The 16,126-nt window shown below is 39.4% G+C and overlaps 2 protein-coding genes across 2 annotated transcripts in view; both read right to left on the minus strand.

The window, feature by feature from the left end:
* Positions 1-821: 821 nt before the first annotated feature.
* LOC134805618 (uncharacterized protein K02A2.6-like) overlaps positions 822-16,126 on the minus strand; it is a 246,920-nt gene continuing 231,615 nt past the window's right edge. The window contains exon 2 of the mRNA XM_063778882.1: positions 822-5,066. Within this exon, the coding sequence (XP_063634952.1) occupies positions 822-5,036 (4,215 nt within the window). The 5' untranslated portion in view covers positions 5,037-5,066. The remainder of the gene's footprint in view (positions 5,067-16,126) is intronic.
* On the minus strand, positions 5,300-9,500 carry LOC134805619 (uncharacterized). Its single transcript, XM_063778883.1, has 3 exons — positions 7,897-9,500; positions 6,618-6,792; positions 5,300-5,501 (listed from the first exon to the last, which is right to left on the minus strand). Exons 1-3 carry the CDS (start codon positions 9,485-9,487, stop codon positions 5,300-5,302), a joined length of 1,968 nt encoding a protein of 655 aa, XP_063634953.1. The 5' UTR covers positions 9,488-9,500.

Raw genomic sequence — 16,126 nt, forward strand, 5'->3', positions numbered from 1 at the left:
TCGCAATTTTAAACTTTATCTAAATGCCAGAAAGTTTATTTTGCATTAACACGCGTGTTATCTTACAGCGGTTAGTGATGGACAAAAAGGATTATTAAACACACACCTTAACCTATAGATACTTATAATATGTAGTAATGTACCTACTGTTATTGTTCGTAAACACTTGTATGACAGCAACATGACTATATAATGTAATATACCTACATTAGTTACAAACAACAACAATTGCAACACTACAACTAAAATAACATTTAGTCCATCTTTCTTACACAAATGCAAGAAGAAGGTAATTAAATTTGATGAATTAGAAATTTATTACATGCCAATTTGATTGGTAATATCCTTCTTATTCCTATTCTAAACTTGAGTATCTCTTACATTAAAATAAGATGATATAAATTTAGTGATAGAAATGTATTAAAATTACATGACTAATTGACTATCATGCGGTGTTAGTACAACATTAAATACCTATTGAATTTTATAATAATTAATTTTTATATGACATATATTTTAACACAAGAATGTTCTTGGCATACCTGCTTGAAGGATGATTTATAAGCTGTTAGAATATACCTACATCATTATTATTTTATTATTTGATTTTAGTTTTATAAACGATGGATACAATTTTATGCTTAGGTACCTACTCAAGTTCTTTGTGAAGTAGGTTTCTTCTAAGTTTTATCTTATGATAGCATTACAGAGTTATTGAAACTAACTACATTATTGTTTCATTTAATTCTTTTATGAATTACATGCACACGTAGTGTGATACACACCTATGATACTTAATAATAATTCTTAATATAATATATTTAATTTGATAGCTCACGTGACACGATTGACCGCGGTGGATGTGGAGGGTATCCCCACCGATCAGGAGGTCGCACTGTCCTGCCGGAACGAGTACGATAAAACATATTAGTTTGCACATTCTGATCAGCTGACTGAACAACCGGTTGGCTGGAGCTGGATGTTGTTTGTGGTTGCGTAACTACCGGGGGAGAAATTACGTCATCATCTAGGTTAAAATATGTAGGCTCTGGTCTTTCGTATGAGTCTATAATTAAATGTCTCCTGTTGCGTCGCAGAACGTTACCGTTAGGCATTGAGATCAGATATGACCTAGGCCCCAAAATGCTGTGAACTATACCTGGAACCCAACTATTAAATTTTCTTAATTTAATTTTTTGTCCAATGTTTAAGGGGCTTAAGTTTCTAGTCCGTAAATCGAAATAACGTTTTTGAATTCCCTGTCTTTGTGTTAATCTGTCGTGATACTCTTGTTGTGTTCTTATCTTAGGTACCGTTGGGTTACTTTTATGCGGTATTATACTTCGAAGTTTCCTGTTATATAACAACTCTGCTGGTGACGGTAAATTATTACTTATCGGTGTACATGCATACTCTAATAACGCAATGTCTAAATCTGATCCTTCAAAATTAGTTTTTTTTATAATATTTTTCATTGTTTGTATGGATCGTTCCACTTGGCCGTTGGATTGTGCGTACCCAGGGGATGATGTGATGTGGTGGAATTTCCAATTCAAAGAAAACTCCTTAAAAAGGTTAGAGGAAAATTCTGGTCCATTATCGCTCATTATAATTTTCGGTATGCCATGTCTTCGAAATATGTATTTCAGTTCAGAAATTACGTTTTCTGATTGTAAACTTTGTAATTTCGCTATTTCTATAAATTTGCTGAAATAATCTACAACAAGTATATACGATCGATTCGCTAGATGAAAAATATCTACGCCTACTTTACGCCATGGTTTTTTCGGTATTTCATGTGAAATCAGAGGCTCCTTCGAATTTAGTTTTTTATAGGTGAGGCACGCTTGACAGTTAGACAGATAGTCTTGTAATTGAGAATTAATATTTGGCCAGTAAACTGTCTCCCTAGCCCTAAGTTTGCATTTATCTAATCCAAAATGACTGGAGTGAATTTTTTTTAACATATCGTGTCGCATGCACTTCGGTATGACAATCCTATTACCCTTCCATACCATTCCAAAATCAGTAGTAAGTTCGTCTCTAATATTCCAATAACATTTTAAGGTATCGTTAAGTTTATCCTTTTCATTTGGCCAACCGCGTTTAATTACTTTTATTAAATTTTGAAGCTCATTATCCTCCTTTGTACACCTTTGCACCTCTAATAAATGTGTGTCGGTTAAAGCATTACTAGCCGCGAGTGCGCATACTTGCGCCTGCGCTTCCAGATGGTCGAGCGGGGGAAGGGGCGTGCCTGCGTTCGGTGCAGGTGCACGCGATAGTGCGTCCGCGATATACAAATATTTGCCTGGCTTGTACACTAATGTAAACGTGTATGGATATAAACGCATCAACATTCTCTGCAATCGTGCTGGAGCATTGGCAAGGGGCTTATTAATTATGTTTACGAGTGGCTTATGATCGGTTTCTATTATTATGTTTGTTCGACCATATATATATGTATAGAATTTCTCGCAAGCAAAGACGCAAGCATACAGCTCTTTTTCGATCTGAGCGTATGCCTGCTCTGTCTTAGTTAATGATTTGGAAGCGTAACAAACTGGTAAATTCCTTTGTAGTAAACAAGCACCTAAGCCATGTTTGCTCGCATCAACAGAAATCACCACTGGTGCGTTTATATCATAGTATTGCAATACTGGTGAAGAGGTTAAACACGTTCGTAGCTCTTTAAAACAATCTTCATGATTCTTGTCCCAGTGCCATTCAATGTCTTTTCTTAAAAGTTCTCTTAACTTGGCAGACTTCTCAGAGAAGTTGGGTATAAAATTACTAACGTAAGATACAAGACCTAAAAATCTCTCCACGTCTTTGACATTTTGCGGCGTAGGCATATCCCTAATCGCTGATATATGAGAATCATCCGGACGAATGCCATCGCTGCCAATTTTGTGGCCAAGATATTTTATTTCGGTTAAGCCGATTCTGCATTTTTGCCTATTTAGTTTTATGTTAATATCTTTACATCTATTCAACACCGCTCTTAATCTCTGATCATGAATTTCCTTAGTTGGGCCATACACTAACAAGTCGTCAACAAATAACACTACACCCTCTATATCATCAAAATGACTATATAGCCGTTTGTGAAATATTTCAGATGCCGAGGAGATTCCATACGGCATCCTTAAAAATTTATATCTCCCGAATACCGTATTAAAAGTACAAAGGTCTGTACAACTTGGATGTAGTTTTACCTGCCAGAAGCCTTGTTTCGCGTCTAATGTGCTAAAATACTTCGCACCTAACAACTCCGCCGTAATTTCCTCAAACGTTGGTAGTTTAAAATATTCGCGCCTAATTGCTTTATTTAGATCGCGGGGGTCCAGGCATAAGCGCAAATCACCATTTGGCTTTTTGACTACAGTCATACTATTGACCCAATCTGTTGGGCCTTCTACTTTTGAAATAATACCTTCCCTTTCCATCTCATCCAATTTGTTTTTTATCTGATCTTTTAATGCTAACGGTAGCTTTCTCGGAGCGTGGACTACTGGGGAAACGTCATTTTTTAATTGTATTTTATATTCCCCTGGCAAACAACCCATACCCTCGAAAATGTCCAAAAACTCGTCTAATATTTTTTCACTTGGTGAATGTTCGCTAATAGACATAATTAGTTTAACTAAATTTAATTCCACGCATGAACTCCTACCAAGTACCGGACACGAATCTACATCGGCAATTATGAATTTCAAAAAATGTGTATTTCCCTTGCAAGATACTTTTAAATAACATTTTCCCAATACGGTAATCCCTTCCCCAGAATAGCCACGCAACTTTGTTGATGTTTTAGTTAAATCATCGGTTGATAACTGGATTTTACTTAAAAATCTTTTAGGCAACACATTTACCTCCGCTCCAGAATCTAGCTTAAAGGTAATATACCCTTTGTTTATCTCTAAATTTACTGACCAGTCACTGTTAACATTATTAACTTGAGCGATTACCTGATCGGTGGAGTCCTCCTGTATTTCGTACACTCGACGCGACGATCGACACATTCTCGCATAGTGATTCATCCGATTACAACTGTTACACCGTACTCCGAACGCGGGGCACTCCATCCTTCTGTGTGCATGACCGCAATTACTACAGCCGTTAAAAGTTCTCTGCGGTTCACTTGACGTTGCTTGCGGTGATGAATTGTTATAACGATTAAACGTCCTCTCTCTGGGGTTAGGAGTGGAAAATGACGATCTGTTATGATATGTCTGATGCTCCCGAGCACCGCTGGGCGCGTTTGATCGCATCGGTGTGTGTGGCGGCCGGCGCGGGCGGTTTATGGCGGCTGAGGCATAACGTCTGTTTACTACATGCACGTCACAGGTTGTAGTTCCCGATTGATTATTGTTTTGTGAAACTTCGTGTACGTGCTGTTCGACACTATTTGTTTTTATATTTAATGCCTGCATTTTTGACATCTCCGCTAACTTGCATATATCCATTGCTTTCTTTAATGTAATGTCCGGTTCCCTCAGCATCCGTTCCGAAAGCGTCACTTCTCTCACACCACATATGAACCTGCTGCACAGTAATCCATCACGTAAATCTCCAAACTCGCATTTAGCAGCTATTTTATTTAATTCAAAAATGTACTGCTCGGTTGACTCTAAGTCCTTCTGATCTCTTTTAAAAAATTTATGCCTTTCGACTGCCAAATTCTTTACCGGAACAAAAAACGCATCAAACTTTTTTAGCAAGCCGTCCACCGTATCCGTGTCGTCGTTTGTAAATTGCTCGTACACCTCTCGACATTTGGTTCCGATTACATGCAACAATATATTGACTTGCACTTTTTTAGGTTTCGCTGAAAGTTCACATGCTTCGTAATAGATTTTAAAAGATTTCTTCCAATTGTCCCACTCAGTACTTAGATTTCCGGAAGTCACATTCACTAGATTATTCTCGAACGAAAATGGCGGTGGTGGTTGTAAAACTGACTCCATTTTTAAAGAAATGTCGAAGATATCCTCCCTAGAATCGGCAAACTGCTCACTTTCACTGTCTGTCATTTATTAGCCGTACCAAACAAACGAAATCCACTTTCTTTAAACACTAAAAATATCATTTTACTTATGTACCGGCTGCGCCATGTCAAGGTACGCAGTTGGGAGTCGTGAATCAAACACGGGCACCGAGCTGAGACTGGTTTATTGTATGCGAGTATGATGCTACCCACCTTTGCCAAATGACCATTAAATACAAGTACCTACAATCATTATAGAACTTATTATAGGTATACAGTATGTTAAAATACATTACCATTCCAAACTGTTTACCAGCCCCACGAACCCCACCGATCAGGAACGATCACCTCCCTGCCGGAGCGAGTAACATAGTTATTACTATTATTATTGGTGGGAGCAGACAGTATACTGGATGGACCGGGGTGCGCGACCGTGTCACGAGAATCAAACCCGGTGTCGAGGGCGCGCGGCGCGCCAGCCACACCGCTCGATGACGTCACCGCGTTATCACTGCAGATAGCGATATCATCATAAGGCAGAGGGCACACTGAAATGTCTTGCGCTGCCGGGCGCTGATCAGAATCTTTAATAAGATGTCGTCTATTCCTAATCAAAGTGCCACCACCACATATTTTTACAAGATACGAGCGTATACCGCGCAATGATACGATGGTACCACTCACCCAACGTTTGTCTATTCTTACTTTTACATTTTGTCCAGGGTGTAATTCAGACATATCGCGAGCATTTTTATCATACTGCTTTTTTTGCATTTCTTGGCGTATTTCCAACTCTTTTTTTACATTTTTCTGAATTTTAGGCAAAAGCAGTTTTGGAGGACATGGTACAATACCTCTTAGTTTACGGCTGTTAAGAAGCTCAGAAGGGGAAGCTAGTTTGTTACTAATGGGAGTATTCAAATATTCTATTAAAGCTATTCTAAATTCCGTTTTTTCATAGTGAGTTTTCTTTAGCAAGTTTTTAATTGTTTGAACCGTCCTCTCAACTTGACCATTAGACTGTGCAAAGTGTGGCGATGACGTTATATGTTGGAAACTCCACTCTGCCGAGAATATTTCAAAACTGTTGGATCTAAATTCAGGGCCGTTATCAGAGATCACCGTGTTAGGAATACCATGTCGACTGAAAATTATTTTCAATTCCTTGATAACGTTATCAGAGGTTAGAGAATTCAATTTTGCAACTTCAACATATTTGCTAAAATAATCTACTACTATCAAGTATTGGTTTTGCTGAAAATGGAATATATCAACCCCTAGTTTGGACCACGCCCTTTCTGGCACTGGATGTGGGATTAAGGTTTCTTTTCTATTTTGATTTTTAAATGTCAAACATGCCTGACAGTTACTAATGTAGTCCTCTACATGTGCATTTATATTTGGCCAGAACATACTCTCCCTAATACGCAACTTACATTTATCTAAGCCTAAGTGCCCTATATGCACACGCCTTAACATTTCGTTGCGCATTGCAACTGGAATAACAATTCTATCGCCTCTCCATAACATGCCATATGCTAACGTAAGTTCGTCGCGGTAACCCCAATAAGACCTCGCTTGAATGTCAACCTCATGTTTATGCGTTGGCCACCCATCCTTAACATACCTGAGTACTGTTTGTATTTCCACATCATTTTGCGTAGCAACTTGTATTTTTACAAAATGCGTGTCCAGTAACGGGTTACTCACTGCGATGGCACAAACTTGTGCTTGCAAGTCTAGCTGGTCTCGCGGTACTTCAACTGGACCGCGCGTCGGTTCTACAGCGCGTGATAACGTATCTGCCATATACAAGTATTTTCCCGGCTTATAAACTAATTTGAACGTGTACGGCTGTAGACGAAGCAACATTCGCTGTAATCTAGCTGGAGCGGTTGCTATGGGCTTGCAAATTATACTGACCAAAGGCTTATGGTCCGTTTCTATTATTATGTCACCCCTACCATATATATATGTATAAAATTTCTCACACGCGTAAACCACGGCCAGAAGCTCCTTCTCAATCTGAGCGTAAGCTTGCTCAGCTTTCGTAAGCGATCGCGAAGCATAACAAACTGGTAATTCATTTTGCATAAGACATGATCCTAATCCATTCTTAGACGAATCTACTGAAATTACCACGGGTTTATTGAGATCATAAAACTGTAAAACGGGAGCTTTTGTCAAACAATCTTTCAAGTCATCAAACGCTTTTTGGTGGTGCTCTGTCCAATGCCATTCGGTATCCTTACGTAACAACTCTCTCAATACAAAATTCCTATCCGATAAGTTTGGTATGAAATTGCCTACGTAATTAATCATTCCCAAAAATCTCTCTAAATCTTTTATGTTTTCTGGTCGTGGCATATTTTTTATGGCAGAGGTATGTGAGCTATCTGGATATATACCTTGTGCACTAATTCTATGACCTAAATATTTAATTTCTGTTAAACCAAATTTGCATTTATCTCTATTCAACTTTAAATTGATTTCCCTGCACCTGTTCAAAACCCTTTTCAGTCGGTCGTCGTGCTCTTCTTTCGTACGGCCGTGTATAAGTAAGTCATCTATAAATAGGCACACTCCCGGAATGTCATCAAAATTTTCAAACATTTTCTTATGAAAAACCTCTGAAGCGGACGTAATTCCGAACGGTAACCTTAAAAACTTATACCTACCGAAACATGTGTTGAATGTGCAAAGATCCGTACTATCTTTGTGCAAACGCAACTGCCAAAATCCCTGTTTTGCATCCAACGTACTATAATATTTAGATCCCAATAAATTTACAGTAATTTCATCCAAGGTCGGGAGCTTGAAATGTTCCCTTTTAATGGCCTGATTTAAGTCACGTGGGTCTAAACAAAGCCGTAGGTCGCCATTAGATTTTCGCGCTACAGTCATACTGTTAACCCAGTCGGTAGGGCCTTCCACTTTTGCAATTATGCCCTCATCTACCATATTATCTAATTTTTCCTTGATACTATCTTTTAAAGCTACCGGCATCTTTCTCGGAGCGTGGACTACGGGTCTAATACTACTATCAATTTCTATCTTGTACTCGCCAGGCATACATCCTAACCCCTCAAAAACGTCATTGTACTCGCGAAAGATATACTCATAATCCTGTATGACGCTAATGTCCTTTATCAATCTAACTACCTCAAGTTCACTGCACGATTCGCGGCCTAACACCGGTACTACATAGGACGGTACATCCGCTATCACGAACTCCAGTATATAAAAGTTATTTTTGTACTGCACTTTCAAATGACACGTGCCTAGTACAATGATATCGTTAGCTGAGTAACTCTTATACTTTATACACGTCTTAGATAAATCTTGTTCTGCTAAACCAACCTGGCTCAAATATCTTATTGGTAAAATATTCGCATCGGCCCCGGTATCCAGTTTAAAATTAATAGTAACATCTGCTCCGAAGGTTAAATCTATAGACCAATCACTACTCGAATTACTAAGACAATAGATTACCTGATCGATAGGTTCCACTGAGGACTCCACAGCTTGTACGTTATACACCGTGCACATGCGTGAGAAATGATCATAGTTATTACAACTCAAACACATTTTTCCTAAAGCCGGACACTTCATATAGATACCGTGAGCAAACCCGCACTTTAGACACTGCACTCCAGATTTAATTTCACCATAAGGTCCCGTTTGTTGACGTTGTTGTCTCATCTCTCGCGATGAAACAGCTGTTTGCGCAGGAGCGGCACGGCGGCGCGGCGGCGCGGGGCGCGGGGCCGGCTGCGACCAGCCGCGACCTCTGCCCCTCGGCGCGCCTCGCGCTCCGTACCCTCCACGTCTTGATATCCAATTCACCTGACCGTACGGAATACCGCCTTCCTCTAGCATAAACTGGTCTTGACTATTACTTGCTGTAATATTATAAGTATAAGCTTCATGTTCACTGGACTCTTTCTTGATTGACCCCGCCTGCACTTTCGATATTTGCGCAATATTACATATTTCCAGGGACTTTTTTAGAGTTAAGTCCGGCTCTCGCAACAAACGCTCCCTCAGCGCGTTCTCCTGTATTCCACATATGAGGCGATCCCTTATCAAATCATCTATTAGCTCCTTAAATTCACAAGCACCTGCTAGCTTTTTCAACTCGAACGCGTACTGCTCAATTGATTCACTTTGTTTTTGACACCGAGTAAAGAATCTGTGCCTTTCGATGGTAATATTTTTTTTCGGTGAGAAAAAAGATTCGAATTTATCCAATAAATCCTTTACACTGGCAAATGTACCTTCAAATTGAGCATGTACCTCGCGACACTGCTCACCAATCACATGCAGCAATATGCTCATCTGCACCTGAGCACTTTTTTTAGATAATTCACACGCCTCATAATAAACTTGGAATGATTTTCTCCATTTCTCCCATTCTTTGGAGAGGTTCCCTGATGTAACATTTTCCAAATTATTTGTAAAACTAAACGGTAATGGCGGCGGCAACACAGCTTCCATTATGGCACAAACACTTCTCTGTATGTACGTATATATGTATATTATTGCAATCCAAATGTCTAAAAAATCGTAATATCACTACAATTTTCGAGTTTTCAATACCCGTCTCAATTAACGCACGCACTATTTCTACAAAAGGTTCAAAACGGCTGCGCCATGTTAAGGTACTTGGGACGCGACAATCAAACACCAGTTTCTGATCAAGACTGAAGTTCATTTATTGTACGCTTACCCACAACATGCATAAATATAAAGTACCTACACCTAGTAGGTACATTTACTAGTTGCTTAAGCCCCTGCTACACGGCAGCCGACAAGCCTACTAACCGTCTGACCTTGGTCTGTCCTTGGTGTGTGGGTCCGTTTGAGTTGTCTGGCTAGACGGTGGCAAACCACAGTGTGTTCAGAACTCGCGGACGGACAACACGTATTGCAAGCGCACAAAATGGCCCCTAACCTTTCAGAAAGTTGGCGTGGCATTAGTACCTACTCAGTGGCGTATGGCCCTAAGGGCGGGGTATGCCACCCCTGGCGGATTGCATTTTGTTTTTCTTCCTTCACTTCTGGGGCAGCAAAACTTATTGGTCGCGGCGCCAAATTTCATAACCTACCTACTCATACTAGTGCAATGACAAAAAAATAATTTTTGGTACAAGCTTTTATCGCTGACTGTACTTTTCTTACCAGAGGCAACTAATACTCGTCGAGACAATTCTAAAAACCCCAAACACAATTAGGTCGCGTTGTTCTATCACAGGGTTCCTATGGCCACCTCCTGTCTCCATCATCAGATCAGCTCTATGGTACCATAATAATGCATTGTCACCCGACTTATATATGTATGCAAATTTTCAGCTCCATCGGAAACTAGAAAGTGGGTCTAATTTAACTTGCAAGTTTGACCCGTACAAACATATTTACATACTGACGATTAGGTATATTGCAAGTTAATAAAAAGTTTGTAAAAAAAGAAAAGGGTATATGAATGAAACGCTGGCTCAAAAAACGGCATTTGTTGAGTCATTTCAACTTAATGAATTCGCTGGACTACGCTACGGGGACATATATAACTTTCTGAGAATGAAGAGGAAAGTATTTGATAAATTATTAGAAATGCTACTGAGTACCCATGGCATGTCTATTAACCACACGAGCGCACACGGCGCGTCCTTCAAGCGAAATGGCCTAGTGCGGTCGGCGTCGGGCGGCTACACGGTTCCGGACCGACCGCTCAGACCGCGGTCGCTGGCGCGCGCTCGCATGCCAAGGGCGTCCGGAGGTCAAACGAAATTTTGTTGGTAACAACTGTCTACACGGTCCGGGACAGACCAAGGCCACGCGGTTTGGGGGCTTGTCGGCTGCCGTGTAGCAGGGGCTTTATTCCCAAATTGATGTACTGTATTTAATAGGGATTTTACATTACTACATTTAGGTATTAAATGTGTGTAATCAATTTTTCGGTTTATTTTATGTTTCTTTACTTATTTTTTTTGTCTGTTACCTTCCGTGATTATTTCTCACTTGATGGTCTAATCGGAAGATCAGCGCTGGAAGTCGCCAGCAACATGCTGAGATGGGACCATTTCGTGACACTTTATTTTTCACTATGTTTTTTCAATGTATGTCTGTTGTCTGTGTGTTTACGAATAAAAAACTATTCTATTCTATTCTATTCTATTCTAAATCAATGTTGATATCACCAGTTATTATCACCTTATAATTTTGAATAAAATTAAGACTTAAAAGTTTATTTAGCATAGATAGGTATAAAGGTACATCACCGCTCGGGGGTCTGTATACACACACGATGACGAGGTCAAGTCCGATGCACTCCACAGCACAGATCTCGAACTGGGATTCAATTCCGAGGTCCGTGACTTCTTTTCGCTCGATGCATGGGATTCCGGTCCTGACATAGATACAGCTCCCTCCACCGTTCTTTGTTGATCGGCAGAATTGGGCCCTCAGGTTGTAGTTTAATATGTTAACTTAATCTATTTGATTAGCCTGTAGCCAGTGCTCAGTAAAACAAAGCACGTCAATTTGATCACTTATCTGTAGTTCAGATTCAATTTTATACGTTTTGTTTGCTAGTTGATTTATGTTTTGATGTAAAATCTTCATTTGTACGGTGTTATGCAATGGTCTTTTATCATTTTTTTAGGTTTGCAGGTGAGGGCGTCCTACTAGTTGGCATCTGCATTGGGAGCTCTTGACTCCCTGGGTCGGAGAAAGGGCCGCCATCGGTTATGCAGGTGTTTAAGGGCCATGCAGATGCCGTTAGGAAGTTGTCATAAACATTTGTAGGTATGCCTATCTTGAATGACTTGTAAGTATTTCTTTTCGATGGTATAGCTTCCACGGTGTACTGGACATCATCACAAATACTTCTTAGGTGGCTAATAATGTTTTCAGGCGTTGAATCGTACTTGAAGTAGCACCCGTGTAAGTATCTAAGCACTTCTACTCCGGCGACCTCGGTGTTTTTTGCAGTCCCCTTTATTGATACGGGGGCAGGTTTCGAAGGACTGAAAGTACGCCCGATGGACTGGGCACTACTGTTTTGCTTTCGATGGACTGAAGGCAAGCCCGATGGACTGGGCACTACTGTTTTGCTTTCGATGGACTGAAGGCACGCCCGATGGACTGGGCACTACTGTTTTGCTTTCGATGGACTGAAGGCACGCCCGATGGACTGGGCACGAATGTTTTGCTTTAGATGGACTGGGTATTGTTTAGTGACCGCATCAGAAGTGCCGGAGCATGTAAGAGGTGCACGTGGTCTGCTTTTTATGTGCAGAATGCTCTTTGCGAGGAGTAGCACTTACGCGGCTGAGATGGTTACTTCTGACGAGGGTCTGGTATCTGCCGAAGGACTGGCAATGCACCGAAGGACTGGTGTTGTTTTGTTAAAAATGAATTCCCGTTGATGTACTGTGTTCATATGAGTAAAATTGAAATTATTAAGTCAGAGTGCTATTTATTTTAAGATGTCCTACAATTATTATTATCACATTTGGCCAAAATATTTTTTTTAATGCCAGATAATTTCCCCGTAAATTGATATTGATGACAATAGTAGTGATACTGTCGAGCAATGAATTTTAGAGCTGTTGTGATTTGTGTTTTTGATGTTTGAGATTGTTCTGTTTTCACATAAATTTGAGAGTATCCGCCAGATGGAGGCGATGATTAATGGAGTGTATCCGCTAGATAGCGGCGATGATTACTGATTATTTTTATTAAGTCGTTGCTCGATGGACTGTTTTTGACTAAAGAATTGAGGATTGTTAAAGTAATTTTGAACAATCATTTTTTCTGGTTGGATTGATAACAAAGTTTGATTTTAATAGTAATTTGAGTGAGACCTAAATTGTTGGTCAGGAATGACCGAGCGATGAAATACTGTGCTGGTATTTTGTTACAGAATCAAATGCATACACCCACACACGAGGACGTGTGTAGCGCAGGACGGCCGTGTCGGACCCTGACACCAGAAAGACATATTGCAGCGTTATAGTTCATTATTTTAGACGCCTGTATAAAATCGATTAGCAATGTTGAGCTACGTATTATTTGGTTGTAACAAAATAAATAAAGTTGTGTAGAGAGTAACTCCGTCTATTGGCGCATTGTTGAAATAAAGTTGCGTAGAGAGTAACGCCATCTATTGGCGTGTTGTTGAACTGAAATGACAGGTAGAAGGCTTTGGAACGTCGAGAGGTTTCTCTCGAGTGAGCGTAGGCACGAGTTGGCGTTTTTGTCGGTATGTTGGTAGACTGGTCGAGCAGGTTTGCCAACTTGACTGAGGCGGGAGCGGAGAGGCTCCGCCGCTGGTAGTTCTTATTGATCGGACCGCGCTAGAGATCGGACGTACTCGTTAGCCAACCTCGTGCCTAACTCGCTACGTTCCTGAAGGCTTATACCTGAAGGATTATTCTGATAGCTTATAGAATCCCGCGTTCTTTAACCATTTAGCTAAGTGTTTTATTTCAAGTGTTATTTTGATTTCTTATGTTTCATTAGAAGCTTACTTTTGTGAAATAAAGAAATGATGTGTTATGTGTTGTTTTAACTTGTTTTGAAAAGATTTGTCCCTTGAGTTTGTTGCCGGTCCCATATAGGGCTAAATCTTCTCAGGTCAGATATGTAGGGTTGAAGCCGGCCTAGCTTGACTTGAATAAAGATTTGAACGGTTTCATGTGATCTTTTCATTCTCAATTTAACCAGTCAACATTCTAATAGCAATTAGTTCTTTTCATCATTTAGTACTGAAGTATAGTAGGCACTAGTATGGTTAACGAGTCCTAAGGTTTATTTCATCCACTGGTAGCATGGTAGCATACTGGTTTAGCTGTGAAGTAATACATCGAGATACTACCCCACGCGCCCACCGCCTTTTAGGACCATCGGTATTCGACATCAGCAAGTGGGATTGCCAAGGTATCATGTATTGCTTACACAGCCACCTGGGAGCGTGGTGTATTTTTGGTGACCTACATTCCATAATCTGGACACGTGGTAATGGTAAGCTCACGTGTCTAACCTTGATTGAAAGGTGAGTGTAATTCATTGTTATTTGGTGAGAATTATTGTGAAATTGTGAATAAAATTGTGATTGAGGCAGTCGAGCATAGCGGTCGTTACGTGACGTCATCTCTGGGATCGTTACGTTTCTTTGTAATTAATTTTTGTTATCCATTTAAATCGAAGCGATCTTGAGTTATTTTGATTTGAAATCCATACTGTTAATTAAAACCGAGTGTGACGATTACACAATAAACAGTACGACGCAACTACCCGCTAGCTTCACTCCGTGGAGAAGTGTCATGGCGAGTGGGTGGCTGGCGGAGTGCACAAGTGATAACAGTTGTTTCATTTGATCACCCAATACACAACGGAGCCTGGACGTCACAGATGGCGACGAGGGTAAAATATTACAAAAAAATACGGAAAGGAAAGGTAACGGTGGCCGAAAAAAAAAACAAATCTAAGGTATGGAAATCCTAACCTAATAGCTACCGTATTTGTCCATTTCCTCCCGAGCTGCCGATTGTATTCAGGTAATACAAAATTTTGGGCGAGGTGATATTCTGTGTAACGAGTGACGTACGGTTGTACATAATACGAAAATATTAAAACTGCAACGATTTTGTTAGGCGGTACTTACGTAAGTAGGTTATGAAATTCCAAACTCACGTAAGAGGAGTATTAAAGAAACTAATGCAGAATTTAAATGTTACTGTAAAAACGTAGATCTAGTACCTATACCTAATTTTATAGTTTTGTTTACAATCAATGTTAATAAAAACAATTATGTATATGCACAGTTGATTTTGTCGACTGTTTACATAAGAACAGTGGTTAACTTTACAACTATTATTGAGTAAATAATTGATGGTACGTAGCTCGGGAGGAATATTTACTAAGCAAAGAAGAAATATACGCGTGCTTATTACACTAACTCTTTGACAATGGCTACTGTGCGTGAGCCTGGTTACCAAATGTAAATCCAAAAGTGTAATCAATGCAAGATAGATCAATAATTGGGGTCACTACAAAAAATAATGTACTCATGTTACATTATTCCTATGATGTGGCACCGACGTATTAGCCATGATTTTTTCCATGAAATGACAGAAACGAATATGGCGATGGTTTGCGTGTCACAAATACAGATGGTACATGGTTTATTTTCTGACTCAAAATCGTATATTAGAATTCATATGATATAAAGGGTAAATAATCAAACTACCTTCGCGGAAATCATGATTATTATGAGTTGTGTATTTACCGTTCATACTTAAAATATACCGACCTACTTAGTCGTGTAATTAAATACTAAGATATTTTTACATGAGGGAACGTATAGAGAAACCTGCATATCAAGTCGGTATAGTTGTATACATTTTATGGACCTTATGTCCTAAAATAATTATTGTTCGGTTAAAATAACCAGTTATAATCAATTGAAATGCTATTTAAAGCACGATATGGGTATGAATCGATGTTAACTTGGTGTCGATTTAACATATATTTATATATACATAGGTATGTGCTGTTTATGATAATAAACAATGCTAGCAAGTAACGGACCAGTTAAATTATCAAGGACCTTTACGATGTCAAGTGAGTCAAGAACTATAGATAGCGTACTTAGACTGATGAATGCCAAGGGCTTTGTTATTGTTTTACTGTAGGAGTAGACACGTAAACTCAGCATCAAATGAATTGAGTAGTAAGTCGGAGTCGGACTAACAAGAAAAATAAATTGCAAGAAGTAAACTGTACATCACATCTATGCTGCAGTTGGTATAAGTAATAATTAGTAGGTTGAAACGTTCAACTGGTACTAGCAAAACAAATAGTTAGTAGGTTGAAACTTTCAACCGGTACTAGCAAAACAAATAATTAGTAGGTTGAAATGTTCAACTGGTACTAGCAAAACAAATAATTAGTAGGTTGAAACTTTCAACCGGTACTAGCAAAACAAATAATTAGTAGGTTGAAACTTTCAACCGGTACTAGCAAAACAAATAATTAGTAGGTTGAAACTTTCAACCGGTACTAGCAAAACAAATAATTAGTAGGTTGAAACTTTCAACCGGTACTAGCAAAACAAATAATTAGTAGGTTGAA

This window comes from Cydia splendana, unplaced genomic scaffold, assembly GCF_910591565.1.
Source record: "Cydia splendana unplaced genomic scaffold, ilCydSple1.2 scaffold_46_ctg1, whole genome shotgun sequence".
Taxonomy (NCBI): Eukaryota; Metazoa; Arthropoda; class Insecta; order Lepidoptera; family Tortricidae; genus Cydia; species Cydia splendana.

Bases quoted from the DNA above. Each gene is read 5' to 3' on its own strand.
- LOC134805619 (XM_063778883.1), bottom strand. From the start codon at position 9,487: ATGGAAGCTGTGTTGCCGCCGCCATTACCGTTTAGTTTTACAAATAAT. The intron at 6,793-7,896 runs GTATGACTGTAG...TGTATATGGCAG, and splicing joins CCCTACCGACTGGGTTAACA to ATACGTTATCACGCGCTGTA. The intron at 5,502-6,617 runs GTATGTTAAGGA...CGCTATCTGCAG, and splicing joins GAAATACAAACAGTACTCAG to TGATAACGCGGTGACGTCAT.